General features: G+C 37.0%; 1 protein-coding gene across 2 annotated transcripts in view; it reads right to left on the bottom strand.

Annotated features, from left to right (window-relative positions):
• Nucleotides 1–26,024, bottom strand: part of BRAF (B-Raf proto-oncogene, serine/threonine kinase) — a 56,072-nt gene that overhangs the window by 15,555 nt on the left and 14,493 nt on the right. The window contains exons 3-12 of one of the 2 annotated variants that reach the window (XM_034402759.3): nt 18,998–19,261; nt 14,240–14,343; nt 13,628–13,730; nt 11,944–12,092; nt 9,907–10,026; nt 6,268–6,427; nt 4,987–5,023; nt 3,107–3,226; nt 428–564; nt 26–143 (exon numbers count right to left, since the gene is read on the bottom strand). In XM_034402759.3, the coding sequence (XP_034258650.1) occupies nt 26–143; nt 428–564; nt 3,107–3,226; nt 4,987–5,023; nt 6,268–6,427; nt 9,907–10,026; nt 11,944–12,092; nt 13,628–13,730; nt 14,240–14,343; nt 18,998–19,261 (1,312 nt within the window). The remainder of the gene's footprint in view (nt 1–25; nt 144–427; nt 565–3,106; nt 3,227–4,986; nt 5,024–6,267; nt 6,428–9,906; nt 10,027–11,943; nt 12,093–13,627; nt 13,731–14,239; nt 14,344–18,997; nt 19,262–26,024) is intronic. The other variant, XM_034402758.2, reaches the window with a different exon arrangement.

Below are 26,024 nucleotides of genomic sequence, written 5' to 3'. Positions count from 1 at the left end.
AATAGTTGCTGCAGTAATTACGTACCATGCCATTTCCCTTTATAGACTGTCCCAAATGAACCAGAGCCTATCCTTTGTCCAACTGTGATCTGGCCATCTGGTATCTCCCAGTCATCACTTGAATCTCGTCGACCTAGGGTTTTCTGCAAGAAAAGCACATTTATAGTTCCATAAATCTTTTTAGTAAAAATTGTATGCATGGTGAATTTTTAAAAAGCCCCAATTAGCCCAAACCCATTTTATAAGCATAGCACACCATGTTATATGACACCAATCCTTGAACATTTCAGGGGAATTTGCATCCACAAAGAAGGAAAGGCTGTGGACCCCCTTTGATCTCCTATCCATACTTAAAGAGATCAAGACACTTGGTTTACATGGTGAATCTCAAATGGGTGCTAGTTCAATAACCTAATTTTGTCCTTACCATTCTAGTTCGGTCTTCAGAAGATGACGAGGACTTCCTCTCTCTCTGAGGCCCTGGGGATTTCTGTAATGCTTTCACATTAGTGAGAGATCCAGGTAAAGACGCAGGTGGTGTGGCAGACAATCCTGTAGTTGAGCCTACATTTGTAATTAAAGGTCAAAAAACAGCTCCAGGTTTTTAAGGACTAAGATACATTGACTTAATTAGCAAACAGTAATTGCAAAGGTTGTGTATAAGATGCAGTATTTCTAAACACAACACACAATTAAGTGTAAGGATTAAAATTTGCAAACCAGGTGAATTTAACAAATATTACAGGGTGCAATTCTAGCTCAATTTAATTATAAAACTTTTACCAACAGATAGAGTTAGAATTGACTCTAATTCACAAAAGAGGAAAGGACAAATTTGCACCCTATAAAGTTTTCAGAAGTTGCTAAATTATAAAGAGATACTGGATTCAATATCTTTTTATAATTTAGCCACTTCTGAAAACTGTATAGTCCTTTACACAGTTTTTAAATTTTTAAAGTAACTTCTTATATTACTTCGCTTTTTCCTGAGCCTTGTTTTTATTAATTTCCTTGTTTAAAGTATTTATTCGAAAGAGGAATATATAAGAAGCTAGGTGTATTAAAAGAAAATAATGTAAATTTTAAGAGAGTGAAGAGATCTTTTTGATGGCCCCTACTGAAGGAGCTAAGCAGAATTTTTTTTAAAAAAAAAATCAAAACCTTAGACCTCTCTCTTTTGCTTTTGACTGAATATTTGGAAAGCTATTTTTTCATTGGTTTCCTTTTGTGTGTGTGTGTGTGTGTGTGTGTGTGTGTGTGCATCTTTTAGCTTATTTTCCCAATGTCCATGTAGCAAAAAGGGAGATTTCGTTCTCCCCAGATATTTTCAGATTTCAAGAATATATCCTGCAATGCTGTACAGATGTTAAATTGTGCGTGTGTGTGTGCTTTTTATAATTTTAAAACAGAGTTTAGTAGAATTTAAAACTTTAAAGGCATGGTAGGGAAGAATATTTCTCTTTCTCCTTTCCAAATCTTTTAAGCTGGCAGTAGAAGACAAGCTTAGTTTCCTAAGCAGTCATACAGATATTTCATGGACAAAAGGATATAAATGTTGGAATAAGATACAGTATAGATTTATCTATTCCAGTTTTCCTTAAATGAGCATCTTCCAGATGTGCAGAGAGCATAACTACCAAAATTTCTGGACAGCAGTCTTGGACCACAGTTTTTGGAAATTTTTGGATACAGCCCCAGGATATCTGAAAGATTCTGTGTTAATGAAGTGATATTCAAATGCTAAAACTGTACCAGTAAATAAAGACTACAGTAGCTGAAATTTGTTAAAATTTAATTTATTAAACAAAACTGTATCTTTTCCAACAATATAAACCAGAAACATTTTAATCTATGACAAAATAAGAAAGTATGCTTAAATAATGCCTGTCCTTGGTTTAATTGTTTAACCTGGTTTGTTCTAAAAGGTATTTATTTTTAATTATATAACTAATAAGGTGAATAGACTTTCCTAGGAAATAAATTGTATAAATTGAAGAATTACATTTACACGTCTTTCTTTGTAGAAATTGTATTGCAGTGATTTATTGCAATACATCATTATATCAATATTTTATCCTTCAATTTATAATTTCTGGACTATAGTTCAATCAATGGGGGAAAAACTGTTTCTGTGTCTAATTCCAATCCTGAATTGTGGTTCTGGTGTTTTGCCCAGATTTTTTTTCTGTATCAATAATCTCAGGTAAAATAGAATATTACTATATTTTGGTTCTCAAAACTGATCTTTAATTTAGCTGAACCATCCTACACAATATAACATATCCTTTTAATTTACAGATTAGTCACAGCAGTAAGATATAATTGAGGTAAATCATATTCCAGATAATTAACAAAATTGCTAGCAGAATCGTTAGCTCTGCAACAGATTTCTGAAAGACAGTGTTAAATAGGATTTTGCTCAAGCATTAAGTTAAAACTGACAGACAAGAAAATCAGGAATGTCAATCTATTCCAAAATCCTGGAAAGCCTCAAGATCATGCACAACAGTATGGTCCTGCTGGGATCCAGGCAGAGTTGTCAACTTCTGTACTGAAGTTCACTTCAGCATCTATGAATTAATTGGCTGGAGGGCCAGCAAAATGGCGTAAGTTTTATCTTACAGAATACCTGCTTTAAAAAAAAGAAACCTGGCCAATTTGATTCCCCTCCCCCTTTTGTGTCAGTTGGCAACCCTACTTCAGAAAAATCTGAATAAAGTTTTGCACAGATGTTAATTATCTGCAGGACTTGTCCTGTCCTCGTTTTCATACTGTAACTCGAGACTTTGTAAAACAAGCAATACTTCGAAAGAAGATAGTCCAAAAAACCTTATCTCTATAACGTAATGCTCCAGCAGCTTTATGACAGATGTCCAACACAGAATAATTTGTGAGTTTAATAAGAGTGAGTGACTATTAAGTGAAAAAAGCACATTCAAAGCATTCCAGCCAGGCTAAGCCAAAAAATAAATAAATAAATAAAAATGATAATGTTTTGATAAACTCACACACTTACATACACACGCTGTGAGGGTGAGGCACAAACAGCATCTGTGGTTTTATTTAGTTTGATTTGGGTGAAAATGAGAAAGAAGAGCCCAACTACCTCTGAACACTGGGCCAGGCTCAAAATCAAACACTATCTCACTGGGGACAGAATGGAGGAGGGGACTGGGAGTCCGGGATTGGTATTTCCGAAGGCAGCGCATCAGCTGGTTCATAGGGGCTGTTAGAGAGAAAGAGACGGGCAGGCAGAGACAGGAAGACAGACACACAGAAGAAATGAAAGTCATGGGACATAACTGAGGTGCTTAAGACTCCTATGCACAGACTGCTTATGATTTTGCAGGGCAGAAACTTGTGATTCCATTTCAAAAACAAAATACAGCATATTATTCAAAAGGCTGGGAATTGGTAAGCCCCAAAGAGAGCCTACTGACCAGAATTTAAAATGACATACTAGTACACAACACTTAAATGTTGGACAGAATGGGCAAAACGGTTCCAAAAGCCACAGCTCCCTAGACATATGCAATTGTCAAATGGGCAATGTAATGGGCAGCATTCATGGCTTGAAGTCATACCTGCAGTCTCAGATTTGCAAAGTAGTAGCCAGTTTGTTAGATGTAACTGGGAAAGCGGGGAGGGAGAAGAAACAAAATCCTGACTAAAAACTGAGTCTCTACTAAATGTTATAGTGAAGGCATAGGTTGCAAATGTATTAAAAAGAAAGAAAACAAACAAACAAATGTCATGGAAAGCAAAAGGGCCAGCTGATTAAGGATACATGCTTTCCTGTACTGCATGGTACAGCCCGCACCATATAGTCAAATGATAATAGCCAAGTCAAAGCATTAAACGAAGCTTATCCTGAACAGGATCTGTAGCTATTGCAGCAACACCCACCAAAAGTGTGCATGTAACATGGTGGGGAAAATACACATTTCTGCAGTTATGACTTTTGCCAGTGACATTTCTCTTTGCTAGACCTGCTGATAAAACTTGAAGCGACTTTTTCCAAATTGGCAATGTTCCAGCATTGCCTGACCATGGATCCTGGCATTACAATCTGGAGATGCCAAGCTTGCAAAAACTGTTGTACATTCTTATAGCATGGGAGCATCATACATGTCCACATTTTTTAAACATATCAAAAGTAAGAGGGGCCAGCAAACATGATGACTAGATTGAGGACGTCTGCATTAATTAACATTCATCATTCATTCTACAGATGAATGAATTCGTAATATCATTCATATCATTCATTCTACAGATTAAAAGCACAGAAAGTATAAGCATAAATTTCTTTAGCCTGCATGCTTATTATTTGATAAGTGCCTGCAACTGATAAATGTTTGCTAGGAAGACTCTTTGAAGAGTTGTTCAGAATTGTTTTTCATTTATTGATTAATTGGCTAGTTTAAGTAATGGAATTTATCTAAAAATATGCAGTGTACATTTGTGTATACATGCTAACACACACTCTAGTAACCTGGCAATACCCAATTCTTTTTCAGCAAGAATGTACATAATATCTCCAGATGTTATGTTTTTGAGAAATATAGGTATTTTCTAGGATGCTCTTATTGTATATTCTTAAGTTGTCGATTTAGAAATTGTGCTAGCTGACAGACATCTTAAAAAATAATCATTTTTAATATAGCAAGATGGCAGGTTTAAGCTTTTTATGGCACAAGGAGGAAAAGGATCAGCTGAAGGCCTGTTGCCTTCTCTTATTCTGATTATCTGTTGTTGTTTTTAAAAAAATACTGGCTACCACTTTGCATATTGTTCTCATCTTCCCTTCACCCACATTGAAATGCAAATTGGTGAATTTTTTATAAGACAATGGACAAGCAAGTACAACTGAATTTCATTGCACTACTTATATTTCTCTCCTGTGTCTGTATTTTGCAAAAAGGAGGTTGTATAAAGGGGAGGAGGCAAAGCAATGCATTGGGTATGCAAGAGAATAAAGTAACTTACCTCCCTCTCCTCGCAACCCTTGATCTCTAATCAAGTCCTACAAACCAAAAACAAAAACTATATGCACCTTATTCATGCATTATATATGTTGCTTGTCATTAGTAGGACTGGTGATATAGCACATTTTCCCCCCATTTAACTAAGAAAAGCATACTGAAAGCAGGTGCAACGATACAGCATACTTTACTATCAACCTATAAAACACTCCCTGATCGGCCAATAGCTGAGATTTCCAGTAAAGACTGCTTGAGCTCTTTTGGGTCTGGAAGTGAATTATCAAGCAGAAATTGGGAGGATGACCAGGTCTAATAGATACTTTAAACACTGTTTGAGAGACTGAAGGAGGAAAATGAAGCCTACTGATTGGAGATACAGGGAAACAGTGATAATCAATTAGCAGTGTTAAATAGCCAAGGTGTTAGCATATGGACCAACTTCCATTAATGGAAAAGTAGCAAGCTTTTTAATAAAATACTGAACTATCAGGCAAAATAAAATCAACAGTTAACTCGGGGAGAGATAGATGTAGCATTTAGTAATGCCAATCAAAGGTAAGCCCTCACTAGCTACATTGCATTAGAAAAACTACAATAATTGAAGTTATTTAAATAAAAAATCATTATGATTCTTAAAGTATGTGATGTATCAAAAGACATTCACCCGTGTCAAGATACTTGCAGTCTTTGTGTAGAGCTATATCCATACTATTTATATTTATTCAGCTTTGGGAGGGAAATGCTCTTTCCATAATTTTTTCTGTTTGTGTTTTGAAGATTCGTGATAGTTTACATGCAAACATATTTGACCCATTTGCTTATTTATATCATCCGTCACAATTTATCAAAGAACTAGCTGTAATTTAAAAACAGGTCATGTGAGTTTACCCTTAGAATCAATATCTGATTTTAAATTCAGGAAGTTCAAAACAGCATGATCTATTAGTATCAATACAGTATAGGTAATGCATGGTCCCTAAATAGTATTTGTTTAACAGTTTAATATATGTAAGAAACTAAAAATTTAACTAAGAAAGTAGTCTTAAATTCTAGCAATGTATGTGGCTAAATCTGTGTATGTGTATACCTTTGAGACCATTTCCTAGATTAGTAAGGCTTGTTTTCATTTTTCATACCATGGAAAACAGCAAGTAGATTTTATTTGTAAATTGGAAGAAAGTACTCAGTTGTCTGTAGAATTTTTCTTGCTACACCTGCCTCCAAATGTTCAGGATAAAGGAATAAATACACTAATTGTAAAGAAAACAGTTAGTTTGGAACTTACATCAATATTGACTGGCTCTATTGTATTGATGTGCACGTTGGGGGCAGATGATGAGCGATCACGTTGACCAAACTGATTTCGATGGTCTTCATCTGCAGGTCGGAATGGTTGAGGTATTGGAATGGATTTTGAAGGAGACGGACTGGGGAGAATTGGTGGGCTGAGAAAGTCAAGACATTAAAAAAAAAATGTAAGATCTGCAGGACTTCATTTCACAGATGTGACAAAAACAATTCCCACAGCAACTGTAAAAACCTTCCATACACTTTATAGGCTTCTGACACAGGACTATGACCAGTGTACTATTGTACATTGTGAGACAGTTGGTGAGCACTCCAGTTCAAGTTAAACTTATTTACCTGCTCAATTGTCTGACTAGAGCAGGGGTGTCAAGCTAACGTTGTCACGGCGGTGTCATGTGACGTATTGGGACTTTCCCCCCCTTCGCTAAACCGGGTGGGGGCGTGGCCAGCATGTGATGCATACAGCCCGCGGGCCATGAGTTTTACAGCCCTGGACTAGAGATTTTAAGTATAGGATGCCCTAATACATTAATATTCCTGCATTCACAATCTAAAATACAAATACTTATAAGCATATATTATACATAGATGTAAAAAAACAAATTCATTGGACACAAAATTTACGAGAAGCACTTTAGAAGTAGTCCAAAAAGTGGAACCAAAACACATTAGTCAAAAGACAGGTAAATGAGGGGTTTTACTGGTGATTAATATGATTTGTTGAATTAACAGGGTGGAGAGAACATATATGATAAAAACATTCTGTATTCTCTGATAAAAAGAGAGAAGTTATTAGGGAAACACTTTTAGGGCTGAGAAAAGGGTTTTTGTTTGGGCAGAGTTTTTTTCAGAAATCAAATATTGTTTCATTAGCAAAATGGTGCATTGGATTGTAGATAAGGTTTATCTTGAAAAAAAGCCACTGACATACAAGGTTACTTGTAACTTTGACTATGTATGGAATAGGCGGACTTTTTAAAAAAACTGGAACTGTATCTTAGTTATTTCATTCAGCAGGACAATATATTACATGATCTTTGATTCCGTGTATGAGAGACAGTAATAGCAGGAGTCTGAAATCAAGCTTTTCTTTCTTTACATTCAGATTCTACATAGTTATGATCCATATCGCCATAGCCCTTTTTGAGTGATAGGACTGAAGTGTGTGTGTGCATTAATATTTGGACAGGAGACATTTAAAGAAATAATAGAACTACAGATTGTACTGGTAAGTAAAAACAATCTAAAAAGGGCAGTGTAAAATCACTTCCATATTGTTGCTAAGCTTACTACATGGGTGTGTTCATACAGCCACTGCCAACAGTTCTTATTAAAGGAAGGATTAAAATAATAATGTGGTTAATTTCCCTTTAATAGTACTGGAAATCTAAAGAGTGTAATTGTATACAAAAATATGTACAATATTTGTTAGATTTTTAGCACAGTTTAACAAAGACACATTAAGTTCTTTTAATAAGGATTTAAAACCAAACAAAAACAGATCTAAGCCAGTAATTGTGAAATTTGCTATGTGGTTACTTCAGAATTAAAGTAACAAACACAAATAAATGGTAAACTGATGGAGATTAAAGTATTAAAGAAGCACAAAATACTTAGGATTGTAAAATCATATAGATGGGCCTAAAGATATGCAAAATATTTCAAATCTGAACTATTGTGAACTTCAAACAGTCTATTTTGACTTCACCAGAAGTACTCCATCACTACTCCAACCTTACTAGAAGAATCGTAATCCTAATCTGATCTCTGTTTGAGATCAGAACACTGTTTTTCACTGACATTTCAATAACCATGAAATGTAAACAAGAAAGCCAGAAGCTGAAAACTATCTCTATTTGCACTTTTGCTTAGTTGGTGGGACCCAGCTTGCATGTTGTGCTACCTACTTAGTAAACATTATGTTTCTGAATACTGTGTTCAGACTTAAATGTTGTAAGAACTGGAGGGGAATCCTCTTTATGTTTATATATGATCTCACAATGGTGTTTTCTCTCTTGCTGGAAAGACTTCTCCCATATGTTGAAACTGAATATGATTTAGATTCAGAAATACTCTGGGACATGCTTTCAGGTTTTTTTTTTTTCAAAGAAGCTCAAGGATAAATCACTTTGTTGGGAGAATAGGGTTAACTGAGCCGACCAATATCTGCAAAGGGGCAGAGCTGATTAAGATGGATCATCTGATGGGTCCAGCTGGCTTTCTAATAGAACTTGGGGAGTTTCCCAATGATCTGAAAGGATATTTTATTGAGCATATTGTTGACCTCTGGAATATGCAGGCAATGAAGGCAAACAGGCTGCTCAATAAGATTGTCTATGGTGTATCTCCTTGTTTGGTCCCCCAGGAAACAAAATGGGTGAAGAGACACCTAGAGTGATGCTAGTGGAAAACAAAAAACCAATGTGTGGCTGGACATGAGCAAGACTCAGATGAGAGCCTGCCTTGTAACTATAAAAGCCATGAAGGGTAATTACGCCTCAATTCTTATTGTGCCTGCAGAATGTTAGGCAGCTGCACTTTTTCAAAGGGTGCAAAAAAAAATTCTATGGGGGAAGGATGGGACATAAAATCCAATCAATCTAAGTAGTGATTGCCTGGCTGAACATTTGGTGGATTAAAACACCCACACTTTTGAGAGTAAGGATCCCAAGGAAATAGACAAAGACCTCTGTGATCTTGGCTCTGCTATTTGGGAATCTGAACCCTGCCCCACCTGGTTGCTAAAGGCAGCAGGGAAAGTGTGTAGAAACTGGATCCAGGGTATAGTCAGTGGTGGGTTGCCCCCGGTTCGAACCGGTTCGCAAGAACCAGTAGTAAAACTGGCGGGAGGCCATGCCCACTGCCCCGGATGTCATCATCAGCGTTCTGTGCATGCGCAGAAGCTTCTGCGTGTGTGAGCGAAGCAAGTGAGTGCGATCCCATTGCGAACTGATAGTAAAGGTAAGTAGAACCCATCCCTGGTATAGTCCACAACTCTTTGAGAGAAGGGGAAGTGGTGGAGGTCAGGTCTGAATGCAACAAAACTGGAAAACTACTGTCCTATCTCTTAGGGAGAGGTAAGTTATTGAGAAAGGAGTGGAGCTGAAGTTTCAGAGAGCTTAGTTTGAGATACAGTGACCACCCTTGTTCTCCTAGAACTCTCAGCAGCCTTTGACTACACTATTCTTCTGAACCACCTACAAGAGTTAGGAGTTGGGAGATATTAGTTCTGCTTTTACCTGAGCAGGCCGATCCACTTGATAATTGGGGTGGGAAGAGGTCAGACTCCCAGGTACTTTGGTATAGAGTGCCTAAAAGTTCAGTCTTTTTCCTTATTCTACACAACATCTGCATGAAACCCTGGGAGAGGTCATCTAGATGTTCAGGGTGAAGTATTAACCCATTTTCTACTGCAATCTGAGGATTTATTTTCAAAAACAACAATCTTCTGTAAAGTCCCCAATTTTAATTCAATTCTGCATCAGATGCTCAACTTTTAAGTACAAAGGTAGCAAACCACAATCTACCAAGTCAAGATGCAAAACAGGATTTTGAGTCAGGCAACTTATAAATAAAATCTTAGTATGATTAGGATAGCCAAGATTTAAGAATGTACCCGGAAGAATCTGAAAGGGCTACTGAAGAGTATGATCCATATGCCGATGTGGCCTCCCCTACAGAGGTCTCTTCTGGTGGTATTGGATGATGTTCAAAGAATTTGGAGACAAAAAGTAAACTGTGGAGCAAGAACAAGAATAATAATGTAAGAGAAAGAAAATATTATAAATTTATTTATAAATAAATTTAATTATTTATCAAATCCCCCAAAGAAAGCAATAGAAAATTATACCCAATTTGGAACTTTAAATTTAAAAAGTTTGGAATTCTCATTCAAATAAATTCCTTTTACTAGGTAGAATAGTAGAGATCCGGTTTCTGCTTGATCTAATGAACTTTCTGCTTGTCTGTGTGATAGAAGTAAGGCTAAAATGTTACATCTGTAATGGAGCTAAATCACTCCATGCACATTTTAAAGCTCTCTTTTTCCACATGAGCAAGTCTTTAGAATAATTTTATTGGTCTCAGCTTGATGGAGAACAAGATGGAATACCCTCTGCCCAAGAATAAGCCTGCAGCTGAATGGATATATGAGTACATTGCGGTATCCTTTTATTGTATACCTGTGTTTATTAAATCATAGAAATATCATCAATAAGCATTTTGTTTTTTAAGCACTGCTTCTGATTTTTAAAGACTATTCCTCAGATTAATCTGAACAAAAGACATTATTCTTTTCATTAATGAAATCTCTAAGAATGAAAGTCTTTTATCAGTATTTATATTAAGACCTGTACTAAGACTCAGCATTTTCTGCCACAACAGTTTAAATCCCTTTATTTTATGATGTAGTGAATAAAGGCAGGATCCGAATTTTTTAAATAAATAATTACATAAATAATTCTTGCCAATGTAACCCTATTTTATACAAAGTGTTCCAAATGACAATTCTATTGGTCTAGCAAGTCATGCATTATTGAAATTTGATGGGCTTGTCAGTCTGCCTTGGATTTTAGAAGCACTGCATATGAAATATAGCTGGAGCAGAATGGGTCCAATATAAATCTTTTTATGATACAAAACCATGTATGCACTTGATCACTTCCTTTTAAATTAAGATTTGTACTACTCTGTATCCTTGTTATTATTATGATTCATCGCAGTCAGCCAGATGTTTAGTGTTATTTTATATCTCATCTTTGTTGTTTTTACAAACACCTCAAGGCAGCAGATTGATTTAATACTCCTTCCTCCTATTTTCTCCACAACAACAACCCAACTCAGCCCAACAATGAGTTGGGCTGAGAGAGTGACTGATAGGACCCAAAGGTGCTTTTTTCAGGAGGCAACTGGACTTTCTTGTTTTTTCTTTGAAGACGTTTCTCTTCTCATCCAAGAAGTTTCTTCAGCTCTGACTGGATGGTGGGGAATGGAAGGATTTATATTCCTTGCAGACAGCTGGTCATTTGCATTCTCTTTAGAGAGTCGTTGAGGCCACTTGGAGGTTTATCTGTGTCCTCAGGGACACCTGAGTAGTGCAAATGTGTGTGGAGGCTTCTTGGCTGCAGGATGTTTTCTGTCCCGTGTCCCTTCCCTGTTGAAGACAGGCGCGGGCGGTTGGGGATGAGTCTGTGTTGTCTGCATCTCAAACAGAAGCACAGATGGTTCCTGTGGTCTGTAATTTTTCTGGAAAATCCGTTCATACTCCCACACCATTCAAAGGGTGTTCATCCCAAAGCGCATAGCAAAAAGTCTATGGAGATTCTCAGTCAAAAGTATATGGAGATTCTCAGGTCATGGTTGTCCCAAAGGTGGGACAGGTTTTCAGGAAGCAACTGGACTTTCTTGGGGTTTGGTTTTTTTTTTTTTTGGTAGGACTAGAACTTACTTGGTTTCTAGTCTGATTGCCTTAACACTAAACCAAATTGGCTCTCAGTTACATTGCAAGCATCTCTCCTTATAGAAAAGACATCATCACAAGACATAGTTTCCTTTTGTATGCCACTATATCTCATTAATTTTTCCTAGAGTTCTGAACTGCAAACTTCTATTTAGGGCCAGAGCATTTAAATGCAAAGGGGTTCCAGTTACTTACTCAAGCTGATCATAATTCACACACATTAGTGGCACTTCAGTACTGCAACGCTGATGAAATTTGTAACCACAGGTCTGGCAACGAAATCCCTGGAAAAGCAACTTTCTACAGAAGTCGCAGAACGCTAAAGTGAAGAATGTCTTCCGTACCTATGCCATCAAGAAAATAAGAAGAGATAAAGTCCTATTTTGTTCAATATGATCTTACCAAAGAAATACTGTTTACATTTTATTTTGATTATGGTTCAGTTCAATATTCAAAGTGTACTATAATTAGTACAGTTTTAGTTGTTGAAACACTGAAAGCAACAACTCAGAACCTAGATTAGAATGTATCAGGTATATTAGTCTACAACTCTAAAAATTTGTGGTCTTTCAGCATGTTGACTAGCGGATTTTAACAACTAAAATTTAACCCTTTTAGAGGATATAAGCATCTATCTATAAGTATTATGTCAACAAAGTTATGAAAAGTCCATTATGATAGTACAGTGCAAAGTTCATTCTTTTGTACTTGTATTGCAACATTACACAGAAGCATTTAGAGGAAAGAATTTGCATCATGCTCTCTCTTCCTTCCTGCCAGCAGATACCCATTGGCATCAAGTTAGGAAAGCTGCTTTAGAAACATAGAAGAATATATGACTAAATAAACCACACTATTATCATTAACAAAATTTAGAGCATATTTGCTTAAAGAAATGCTGTATCATTATATGTTTATTTGCATTAAAGCAAAATACAATTTTCATTTATACAAGATAATGAAGTATTTTCTCTTACCATTAGTTGGTTATTTGCCTTCAGGCCTAAACTAGCAAGTTCATGTTCTGACTTTTTACTGTATTTTATTACAAGGTATTTTATGAAAGAAAATGGGCTCAAGATTTCAAGACAATCACCCATAAAAAATAATTCAGTTAAAATAGTTTAACTGCTGAGGTTTTATTTAGTCATACAATGGTGGAAAAACAGGTATTCTTGCTGCTCCTTTCTGTTCTAATTTAAACATTTTGCCTAGCCCTATTCTCTTTTACTTCTCTGAACAGAGGTGGATATCACTATTAAGAAATATGGGTCCTAAATGCTTAGGACTTTAATTTATACATATTAAATCATATTAAAGCCTACACACCCACATACCACACAAACATTTATGAAAGCAAAATGAGAGTGATTCCATATGCAATTCTAAATACATTTGTTTGAACTGCAATTATCTCTTAAATCAATGCAACCTACCAGGGTACCTGGTAAGGATTAGGGATGTCAAATTTTTGTAGATCATCAAGAATTGACCATGAATATCACGCAGAGGCGGAATTACATTCTGCTAAATTTAAACACTATAAATTATAATATCTCTAGATTACGTTAGCCAGATTGCAAGCAAATTGGTACATATTTCTACCAACTGTGGCAATCTCTAATTAGGGAGACCTTCTGGTTGCAAATTTTAAAAGAAATTTGGAAAAAATAATCCAATAATTTTTCACAATTAATTCTGCTATCAGCTTTCTGACTGTGTTTCCTAAAGCACACAAATACAGAGACATAAAAAAACCAACACAATTTTGATCAAGAGTGTGCTATGATTGCAGTTTGGAAAAGTTATCAGAAAGAATATAAATACTTTGCTTGGAAGGTTTAAGACCAATGTGGTTTTTAAAAGTTGCAAGACTTACAAAATTATGTGTCGTAAGAGGCACATTCTCCAAGACTTCCACATGTAGTTCTTCTCCCGTCAACCAGGAAATGTCTGTGTCCCAACCAATGGGCTTCTTTTCCCTACAGGGTAAATAAGTTCTTTGAGGTTAAACACAATTTCTAAACTCCGTTCTTAATGATGAAGATGTGCTTGTCAGGGGACAGTGATACCAAATATTTAGTGTTTGTTTCCCAGCCCTTTCCTCATAGAAACTTAATATAACTTTTTTAAAGGAATACTCATTCTGATCAAATGATAATTTCCTCCAGAACTAAAAATGTTCCAGTTTAGTGTCTCCACAGAAAACCAGAGACAGAAACAATTTGGAAGTTGCTGCACTATAGTGTAAAGGATTGAACCAACTTCCAGTAAATCAACTAATGAATCCAGAAAATGAATTCTTCCCTTCCTACCATCTGCCCTCCCACAGTCTCATCAGCTTTTACTGGGAGGTTCTCATATTTGTGAAGGCCCTTGCTTTGAAATATTGAAAGCTAATATTCTCAGACACCTGGAAACAACCCCTTTAGCAATTTTTCTCTCAAATGATCACCGCCCACAAAGCCATATTGCAATCAAACCACCATACCCATCCTGTATACGGTAAACAGCACAGCACTCTGGGATAAGACCTCGCATCATCAAAGCTTTCTTTAGACTCTCCCGGACTGTTACTCCACATCGTGCTGGAACCTACAAAGTTTTTTTTTTAAAAAAACCACTGCTTTACATTTCAGTGTAGTATCATGCAAGATATTTCAAAACTCTAAAAAAAAGTGTACTCTCTTTAAATGTATATATTTTAATGTTTACAAGCTTTAAGAATTCTGCTAACACAGATCAAGCAGTGTTTAGGAATCTACTGGTTCTGAATATAAAGAATCAAAATCATTCTGTCATGGAAAACAGATATTGAAAAACCTCTCTGAGAATATGCCAGATCTCAGGAGAGTTTTGTGAGCTCCTTGGAATGCTTCCTGAAGATGGTTTACAAAAAACCTCAAAGCATAATTATTGCCAATCAGTATCATTACTATTACATATACATTTACCAAAGTTCTTAAATATTCCTGTAGTACACATCAAATGATATGGCTGACATTTAATACAAACAGAGACTTGTGTCCAGTTCCTTTTTAATTATAGCATTAAAATATATTTTGAATTGAATTTTGAATTTTATTCAATTTGTATACCGCCCTTCTCCTAGTGGACTCAGGGCGGTGCACAGCCAGAACTAAAACACATACCAATACAAAATTTAAAATTATTAAAAGAATTACATACTTTGGCCCAAATTTAAAACAATTCGAATTAAAACCTATTGACAAATTAAAAGCTGAAAAACTAAAAAAGACTAAAAAATAATAAATCCTTACAATACTTTTTTCTGCAATTCTGCTGGAACACAAAATAACCAGAAACATCATCCTGTCAATCAATTTGCAAACAAAACAAAACAAACCCACTGCCATTATTATCACTTTCTGTTTACATATTTTTGCTCTCAAGCTATTTTATTTATTCAGGAAAAAAACAGCTGAGTGATTCTCTGCCCCCCCCCCCCCATGCCCAGCTGAGCCACGTGATCATCAGAGGCTGTTTTTTTTATTTTTAAAAGCATTTTTTTTTGTAGAAAAAAATTCTTTTAAAAGCCTTTGATGATCCCAGCTGAGTTGCCTGATCGTCAGAGGCTTCTAAAAGCATTTTTTTCTGCAACCTCTTAAGGTTGTAGAAAAAATGCTTTTAAAAGTAAAAAAAAAAAAGTTGGCCACACCCACCCAATCACATTACCACCCCCTCAAAGCCACGCCCACAGAACCGGTAGTAACAAATTTCACATTTCACCACTGAATTAAGGACTAAACAAGAGTCTTATTCTTGAGGAAAACGAAACATACTTGTATTCAGATGTCAAGTCCTACATACGTTCATGGTTTTTAACTGAAATCATGAGACAAAATAAATGCAGGAGAAGATATGGTAATCTGAAAACTTTGCAAAGCTTTGTTGTGAACAGGCATTTGCCAGTTTATATTAAAAATTGTGTAGTTACTGTTAACTGGAAATTGCTGAGAATGTGAGGAAAGAAAATAATTCTATGTAACTGTAGCAATAATCTTTTTATTCTTCTATCACTGTTCAAAAGGTTATTTTTCTTTAGCTTCCTTAACTTTTAAAATTCCAAACACTTTTGCTCAATTTTTAAACTATTTGCTATAGGAAATAATACAATAATAACACATATGCACATGAATATACAAATAGCATGAATAAAATACCTAAATGGCCACATTGGTGTAGAAGAACATATGTTGTAAAGGATATAAAATACAAAGCATAATATGAAAGCAAGATGGCTTCTGACATCTGAGAAAGGATCTTTCCCTATCCATCTGGATTTTTCTTAATATTCTGGATCTAGTTCTTGGTTCAGTCATTAACTGAAGGATAATTTGTAAACTTTTTATTTTTAATGCTTTACTTAAGTTTTATTGTTATCTCTAAAGGCCCAGTTTGCAACATGGCAAACTTTTAACACAGTCAAGAGATATTTATGAATCAGAGTAGATTGCCTGTTAGGACTTAAATTTTGTGTACTGTATACTTATTTACATAATTATGAAGACTGAAATTTAGAGAAATCATGTCAACTTCTATCCTATCTTTGAACAGTGCCAAACTGATAGATAGGATGTTCAGAAGATAAAAGGAGAAGAAAAGCTAACCATACTGTTCTGCTATTGAAGTTTCAATCACTTGTTCCAGACATAAATTCCTCTGAGATATGCTGGCTATGTCATGCTTGTCTACATGCAAAGCATAACTTACAAATACTAAAATCTGAGATTCAAATACAAGGCTGCTGAAAACAAAACATTTTTCAATTTTTTTAAAGTAAATGTCCTAGAAACATTTAACCTTTGCCTGCCCTATTGTTTACATCTTTCCTACTAGTACATGATTCTGCTCAATGGTGAAATCCAAATTTTTTTACTACTGGATCTGTGGGCGTGGCTTGGTGGGTGTGGTGTGGCTTGGTGGGCGTGGCTTGGTGGGCATGACGGGGAAGGATACTGCAAAATCTCCATTCCCACCTCACTCCAGGGGAAGGATATGGCAAAATCCCCATTCCCTCCCCACTCTTGGGGGAAGGATATTGCAAAATCTCCATTCCCACCCCACTCTGGGGCCAGCCAGAGGTGGTATTTGCTGGTTCTCCGAACTACTTAAAATTTCCACTACCAGGTCTCCGAACTGCTCAAAATTTCTGCTACCGGTTCTCAAGAACCTGTCAGAACCTGCTGGATTTCACCCCTGATTCTGTCAGGCCTCAAATCAAGAAAGACACATAGTGATTCTTCCAGAGGACTTCTTTATTGTTTCACACCAATGGGAATAATCTTGCTACACTGAGCACTCTACTATCAGCATCTATAGTAAACTCTGTGAAGTATTAGGGGTGGACTATCTTATCCTCTTTCTCTCACACATAATATCTAGATTGATTTGCATCTTACTCCTCTGGAGGGCATCTCCTCCACCTGGGAATCCGCTTCCTTACTTATATGCTATCATCACTGCTACTATATATTGCCTCCTTTTAGAGGACAAGACAAGACTTTTACACTGGGAATAGCAATGGTATACACGAGTACTGCAGAAAACAGTACTAACAGTGTGCTGAATAGACAATTTTCTAATTCAGTTCAGATTAAATTTTAATCTGGAAAAACAACGACTGCATCACAAATTATAAACATCATATACCTGAACATATATCAGATTTTTGAGAACTGTTCTGTCATTTTCAGAAGTTCTAAGTTCTAAATGGAGAACCTCAGCTTTGGTTTTCAAGTAGTAAAATTAGTACTTGAAAGCATATTAGAAATCAATTCCCATACTAAGGAATTTTGGAGCATAATTCCCAAAGACTGGGTAACAGTTTTAGTTCACTTGATTGCTTATCTAGGTACTTAGCTAGTTAGAAGTTTGATGTTAAAAAAATTAAGTTAAGACAGCAAAACCAATCTGTAACTTTATTACTTTCTCTTCTAAAATAATGTGATATTTTAAAACCATTTTAAAATCCAGGTTAAGTTATTAAGGAGTTGTAAACCACCCTGCTTTATTGTAAAATATAGCATTATATCTACCCCTCCAAAAACAGATCAAAATTTAACATGCACATGATATAAAATGAGACACATTGAAACTATAATAGAAGACTAAAACAACTGAGAATTAAATACAACAAATACGAATCCAATTAAAATTATATTGCATCCCTGAAATTCAATCTCACTAAATTTGGTGGATGCTACATTTGAATAGACATCTACAGGACTATAGTATTGCTAAATTATTCTGGTTTCAGAGAAAGAGTTAAACGTGCTCAATTCTCCCACTGAAATGAACTAGAGGTAAAAGGCGCTTCTGCTAGACTGTGCTAAATTGAAATTTGAGTTTTAAATTGCCATTGCATTTAATATTCCTTTTGCAGTCCCCTTCTATTTTGTGCTGCTATCCTTAATTTTCTCATTCCTAAAATGACACTGTTGCTATACCACCCCCTTTAATTATGTGTTCTCCCGGTAATTATGTACACTCCTGGTAATTCCTGTTTCAGATCCTGTCATCTCATATTTTTAGTGTATAGCCTGTCCTTCCTTCTCTTCCTACTGAGTAAAGAAACTACAATCTCTCTTAACTCCTCTCCCTTGTTCCTAGCCTCCATGGTCTCCTTGGTAACAAGCCTAAATATGTGCAAGAAATTATTAGAAAGGGGGGCAAGATTATCTCTGGGCATGATGTCATTGCTGTGTATAAAAACCATTTCCCATTTAATGCTTAAAGTCCAACACAGATATACTTAGTGTAGCACCTTCAACATACATTATATTACAACCCTTTCTTCCCACAAGCTGTCTCAACATCTTTTTCCCCAGCATAACTGGAGCAGAAAGTGACATGAACCTTATAGTTTGGCCCTTTGAACACAAAAGAGTGGGGTCACATATATTCATTCTACATGCTGCACAACACCATCATTGATAATTAAGTAAACGAATAAATAAAAAAATGAAAAAAAACAACACCACTACATATACTGTACAAAATAAATTTTTGCCAAGCTATCACTAATAATATATTCCAGCCCTTTATTTGCAGTTCAAATCCAGTACAATATTTGGGATTTTTTGTGGACAATACCTTTCTTATTTGACTATGTCAAAAAGTACATGAATGACACACCACCAATCCTGTGACTCACTTTGTTTTAGCAATAGACATGTAACTTTGGCAATATTAGAAAGAGAAATATTGACAGCTGTTCAGGTCTTACCACAGTCCTCTGTTTGTTAGGTAGGAAAACTCTAACAGTAGGCTTCTGAGGAGATTTAGGGTTACTCCGTGATAAATCTATAGGATTCTGATATACAGAGAGTGATGAAGGTGCTACAGAAAGACTAGAAGAAGAAGAAGAAGTAACTGTTTCTGTTGAGGCAGAACTGGAGACAGAAAAATCAGTTCCATTTCCCATTGATTCCAACAATTGTTGCTCTCTCTGTTGTAATGCATCTAACTTGCTGGTGTATTCCTCGTATGCCTATAAGAAAAAAGTTGAATTATTAAATAATTCTCTAACCTAATTTGCAAATCTACTCCTAAACCTAGTTCTAACCCTTCCCAATTTGTCATCTCCATATGTGCTAGAACATAATTCTGAGACCTGTTGACCACTTCTGTTGAAATGTTGACAGCAAAGTTGCCTGGCATCTTGCACATCAGTCTAAAGAAGATAGTACTATAAAATCCAAATATGTAGCACAAAGCTTAATGAGAAATTCAGCCGATTACCCAGATATACATTTTATCCAATGCAAAATTATGTATTACAATAATATACAGATTTATTTTTATGTGATAACACAAAACTAATTTAAGGGTAGATGAAGATGTTTCGAGGACAATACAAGTTGGTCAGCCCTTCCCAATCTCCTATTTTTTCATTGTATATTTTATCTCCAGCCAAGTCCCATCCCCCTGACTCCACGTAGGCTTTGAGACTTAAAATAGGTCCAGCTGGAGAAAATGTTGGTGCAGGAACCATTGGAAAGGATCAGTTATGAGGGAAGGGTGAAGCCCCTCTTCTGTATCTGAAAATTACATTACTATTATATAGTACAGGTATTTGCTGAGGATTAATAATTCTATTCTGCCCCAAGTGATGTATATGCACTAGAAAATTGGCCTAGAACAGAGGTGTCAAACTCGATTTCATTGAGGGTTGTGTTTGACCTCGAAGGGCCGGAGGTGGTGGTGGAGCGTGGCCGGGGTTGGGCGTGGCCATGGTGGGCATTTGACCCAGGCTCAAAATGCATTTTTTCCCTTTTCATTCAAAACAGCTATTCTAGACAAAGGGAGATTTACTTTCTGGCACAAATAGTTTCAATTCCATAATGTAGAGATTAAAGAGACATAGAGTCCCCATCTGCTATGGGGCTTGACTCTTTTGTATAGAGCAGAGCATAAATGAACTGACAATTTCTCCAGATGTCTCTAAAAACTGCCTGTCCAACAGTCTATTAATCTTTGTTACTACCTCTGACACAGCCCTAGAGGAGGACTTAATATTAGTAATAATTTACAAAATTGATATACCACCCAATTCTCAATGATCCTGGGTGGCTCACAACAATAAAAAAAAATTACAATTAAATCAATCACAGGTAAAAGATTAAGATAAAAGATGACAAACTCAGTGATACGAGGGTGCTCACTCTCATCAAAGACCTGAGTGAAGAGCCAGGTGTTTTGGGCTCTTCTGAACAACAGCCATCCAGATCTTGGAGAGTATCTAGCAGATGCTGCTAAATAGAAGGTGAAGAAGGTGCTGCCTCCTGCAGTACTCTGCTAGCCAAAACGGGCTGCGGGGCCCTCCATGTGGCCCGTTTTTGGCCTCCACGGCTTCCTGCAGCACTCTGCAGGCCGAAAATGAGCCGTAGGGGGGGGGGGCTGTGCAAGGCACTGCGGGCCGTTTTGGCCGGCAGAGGCACCACGGGCCTTGAGTTTGACACCCCTGGCCTAGAAAAATCAATGAGAATTAGAAGTCATTACTTCTACTCACCTTTTGTCCCCTATATTAAAAAATTATCTGTCCAAAGTAGACATTGTATTGTTTCCTTCTTATATTTTGTAAAATCACTGGCAGAACCTACTCCAATGTAAGTGCATAATGTGCATAATCACTTACACCTTTCTACAACTAGAAATTGCAAACAGCATATTATGGTTTGGAAACTTCCAATCTGCTTGGAAAGCTGGGTGCATGGAGGGTAGGAGAGAATGTATGAGCTTAATAGCTCATAATGGCAATAGTCCTATATAAATGCAGTGTATCAACGAGGGAAAATCTGGATTGTGACCCTAATGTGCAATCTAGCAAATAATTATACATACATGGAAAACTACTTTGCCTAGAACTTCGATGCTAAATAAGGAAACAATGAGTCCTGTAGAAAACAAGTAATGTGTACAGAATTCTTAACTGAGTAAAACTAAGCATCTAGAAGCAATGAAGATGCAGTCCGGCTGATATCCACATAACAAAAGGGGGAGGGGGAAACTCTATAATTTGGATTCGACACAAAATTTCCCTAATATTAAAAGAGTTACACAAAGAACTAGCACCTCCTTTTCATCTTTTACCGTGTTTCCCCGAAAATACGACATGTCCTGAAAATAAGGCCAAGCCTGATTTTTGGGGTGGGCGTAAATATACGCCCTCTCCTGAAAATAAGCCCTAGTGAAGGGGTGGGCATAGGCAGCACAGGAGGCAGCTCTTCCCTTCCCTGGTCATTTTATGGAAGCAGATCAGCTGAGCCAGCATGGGCCGGGAGCTGCCTCTCATTCCGTCTCTCTGAGAAGGCCTCCCAGTGCAATGCTCTGCCACAGCTTCGGAGCAAACCTCTGCCTTCCCTGCACAGGATTGCAAGGCTGGAGGCTTCACAGGGAGCATTTTTGGGATGTGTGTTTGTGCAGAGCTCCCCAAAGATAGAATGATCGGCAGGGAAATGGGGGAGGGGGATTTTCCTGCTGATCAGAGCAAGGCAAAGCCTCCAGCCTTGCAATCCTCCACAGGGAAGGCAGAGGTTTGCTCCGAAGCTGTGGCAGAGCATTGCACTGGGAGGCCTCCACAGAGAGACAGAATGAGAGGCAGCTTCCGGCCCGTGCTGGCTCAGCTGATGGGAGGCTCCCTCATGGGGTGTGATCAAACTTCCAACCTCAACGGACCTGGTGGGTGCGAGCTACCCCAACCCAGAAAGGGGAAGGAGCTGATGGGGGGGGGGGGCTGTGGGAAGTTCTGGAAGTTGAAATCCACAAGTCTTTAAATGGCCAAGTGGCTGCCCATGCTGCTGCTGGCCTCTTCACCCTCCTGGCAGTGCTGCGCTTGGCAGCGCTGCGGGACTGCTCCTGCCTGGCCGGCTTGAATCATCCCAAATTGAAAACCTCCAAAAACGTTCTGAGCGCCAGCAGCCTGCCAGGGCCCCTTCAGGAGCAACTGCCTGTGTCTCCTCGCCCGCTGCCACCTTTGGGCTGCTGAGCGCCAGCCTGCATGCCTATTTCCTCCCCCCCCCGGTCTCTTTCCCTTTTATGAAAGTTTTTTATGGACCACCTTAAACTAACTCTTTTGTGCACCAGACTGCGTATATAGAATGTTTTATACAGCTCTAATATAGTATGCACGCATGAGCGTGCATGGACAGAGGAGGTGGGTAGAGAGGAAGAGAAAATATAGATTGAAGAAAAGGAATTCTATAATTACATTTACTTTATACTAGCACCAGCTACTATACTTCTTTATATTTTTCCAACTTTGCAAAATAGCCAAAGTATAGCTGATTCATACACTATCTTTTCTTTAAAAGTTTCATTTCTCACTTTTTGAAGATCTCATTAAATTCATCCAACCTCAAGCTTTTTGAACTGCTATTCTTCCCAACTCATTCATCCCTCCATTTATTTAGCAATTCAGCCTTAATTCATTATTTCTGTATGTAAGTTTACCTCAATACACTTATTTCATATTGGTAACTTATATTTAATATAAATTTGTTGAACACCCATTCCTTCTTGGTTTTATTTTTTTTGTTTAATTTCTTAAATGTTTGTTCAATTTCTTAAATAATTCCCATTGTATTCAACTTACTTTTATATTTTTCTTATTATACTCTTATAAAATGGGCAGAAATCTATTCTTACATACAACTATTTTTACTTCTTCAGTAAAAATTCTTTTTAACTATAGACTACTACTACACTAAAAGTATTTGCATATCAGAATTAATTCAGGAATGTACTTATCTGTACTAAAAATTCATCTAATGTTCTAGTTTTTCATCATTTATGTATAACTCAATTTTCTCTTCCAAACCTTTTTTATTACCTTTTTTTAAGGATATCGTATTGGTTCATATTCTTTGCCACATTATACAACACTCACGATAAGTCATTTGGGCTTTCAGCCTACACCTCAGCATTGTTTGCATGCAACAGTACATACACATTTATATTCCCAACCAACAATTTATAAGGTCACTACCAGCTTTACAAATCCTTGTCTTACTCCCTGCTCAGTGCTGATGCAATCAACTAAACATTATTAAGCATCCATTTGCATTCTTTACTTGCTCCTAACATAATTATTCTAAATCAACTATTTATTCCAAATTTTATACAGAAAGGTCCATAATCCAACCTATTCATTTTATCACATGCTTTGTCGTACTTTTCTTTTTACTTGCATGCATTTCTTAATAACCTATGCAGGCTAAACACCTAATTTGTTCATTTTCTGCCTAACATAAATCTATACCAAACAAGAGGTTTTTTTGTCACTTTTTATACATATTCAATGAGGTGCTACCAAACACCCGTCTCAAGCATGCTTAACAAATTAATATCTCTGTAGTTTTGCCTTTACTCCCTTTCTGTACAGGGAAAGAATAACAATATTCTTTCAATTGTCAGGCAAAGAAATAGTTTTAATGCAAACATTAAACAAATCATTCACTCATTTTGTAAACAAACACATCTAGTTTGATATTTTTCTATGTAATCTATAGTGGGTATTTTTCAACATACAACATCTGCATCAATATTTTTCTTGGGCACTAATACTTGCACCATTCCAGTCTTCAATGTATCACTATTCGTCCCTCGAATCCAGAGACTACCAAAAGCTTCTTCTAAGCCCTTCCTGCTAGAATGAAGAGACTGATGTGCAAGCTATGTCACCAACTGTCAGACACCAGTAGGGCCATAAACAATTAAGAGATGTATAACGATTTTACGGCAGTCTTTCTAGGCACTGAAAGTTGATCCCTGCTGCAAAGTCCCTGATTTATGCCAACAAATATTTTGGGGATATATACAGAATGGATTTTTTAAAAAATGGATTTAAGTCAAACACATACAGCTAAACAGATAAATGAATGATGATTTTCATTCTCTACTGCCTAAAACATTGTGAATAAGCTACCAACTCATATGCTGTTTTCCCAATAAACATTCTTTTCCCACCCAATTCCTATGTCTGTAGCAACAAGCAACTCGCAAGCAACATATGAGAATACACCAATCAGAAGAGTGAAATACCCAAACCAATCCAAACCAGACTCCACATTCACCCTATTCCCAAGGCCTGGGGAGAATAACCAGGTTTTCAATAATTTCTTCAATAACACTGAAGGGGGAATCATATTAATTTCTAGGGTAAGATCATTCTAGAGGACAGGAATTGCAACTTGGCATGCATGCTTTATGGGTCCTGCAAAATGACATGCTTTAATTGGGACCAATTATCCACCCTGTTTGACCTTACCTGATAGGCAAAGAAAACTGCAGATAGACAGTCCCTCAGGTAGCAAGATGCTATGCCACGAAGGGTGTTAAAGGTGATAAATCTGAATTACATCCAAGAACCAAACTGCTAACCACTGTAGCTCATGAAACAGTAGGTGTTTGCAACATTTCCCACATTTTGGCCTAGCTGTAGCATCCAAATGATCTTCAAGGGCAGCCCTAGGTAGAGTGCATGGCAGTAATCCAATTGTGTGGTGACTAGGGCAACATGTATAGTAGCTGTGTCTGTGCAAAGACCCTCTTGGCCAGAGTTGCTACCTGCTCTATAAGTAGAAACTGAAGATACAAGAGGTATCAAATGTGATTGTCTCAAATGTGGAAGTATGCCCCATAATAGTATGTTGGAATGACTTTGGAAGACAAGGCAACAATTCAGATAAAAGGCAGCTTAGCTCACATCAGGAATGTGGTGGGGCAAGAGGCTCAAAAGGGACCTTCCCTAGTGATGGCGCAGTGGTTAGAATGAAGTATTGCAGACTAATTCTGCTGACTGCCAGCAGTTCAGCATTTTGATCTTGACCGGCTCAAGGTTGACTCAGCCTTCCATCCTACCAAAGTCAGTAAAATGAGGACCCAGATTATTGGGAGAAATATGCTGCCTCTGTAAGCTACTTAGAGAAGGCTGTAAAACACTATGAAGCAGCATCTAAATCTAAGTGTGATAGCTATTTGGGGCTATAAAGGAGACAGGGGAAGGAAGTATTTTCAGACTTGCAAGTTTCTATTAATATAATTTTATAATAAAGTAGAATTAGCTCATCTGGTCATGTTTCTGTCTGGTCTATCTCATAAGGCTGATATCCCACTGAGAATCAACAATGCAGTGCCTCTGGGTTTATGGGCTCAGATAGACATAGCCACTTAATCTGACTGCTTTAACTTCTTTCCTTATACCCAAGTGCAGTGTTTCTAAAAATCTTTCTACTCAGGACCCTAATTCACTTTTTAAAATTAAGGAGGACCCTACAGAACTCTTGTTTGCACGGGCTACATTTATCAATATTTACAGTACCATATTAAAAATTCAAACTGATGTTATCTGTAAAATATTTATTGAATCATGTAAAAATAACAATATTAAGTCTGTATTTTTTAATAAAAAACTCCCAATACTTCTTTAACAAGAAACAATGAAAAGAGTGAGATTTTAAAAAAAATTGCAAATATTTTCAATATTTGGAAAATAATTTTGATTTTTTTTGTGCTCCCTTGATAGGGTCTTGGGAGATCCCCAGGGGTCTTCGGCCCATACTTCAAGAATTGGTGCCTAGTGAATCAGGGAGACATTTGTTTGACAAATATCTTGCCCCACCCCCAGGATTTAAAGAATGTTTCCTTCTTCACTTAGATAACAGTCTTCTGTTGCATACTTCTGTCAAGGTCATCTCCCTTACTCTCTACCAAAATGCACCATCGCTTCCTTCAAGGCTGAGGGGATCACCATC

The sequence above is a fragment of the Pantherophis guttatus genome, chromosome 7, assembly GCF_059756535.1.
Source record: "Pantherophis guttatus breed Tessera chromosome 7, ASM5975653v1, whole genome shotgun sequence".
Lineage (NCBI taxonomy): Eukaryota > Metazoa > Chordata > Lepidosauria > Squamata > Colubridae > Pantherophis > Pantherophis guttatus.
Note: the sequence above shows the minus strand (reverse complement) of the source record. Positions and strands in the feature narration are given on the sequence as shown.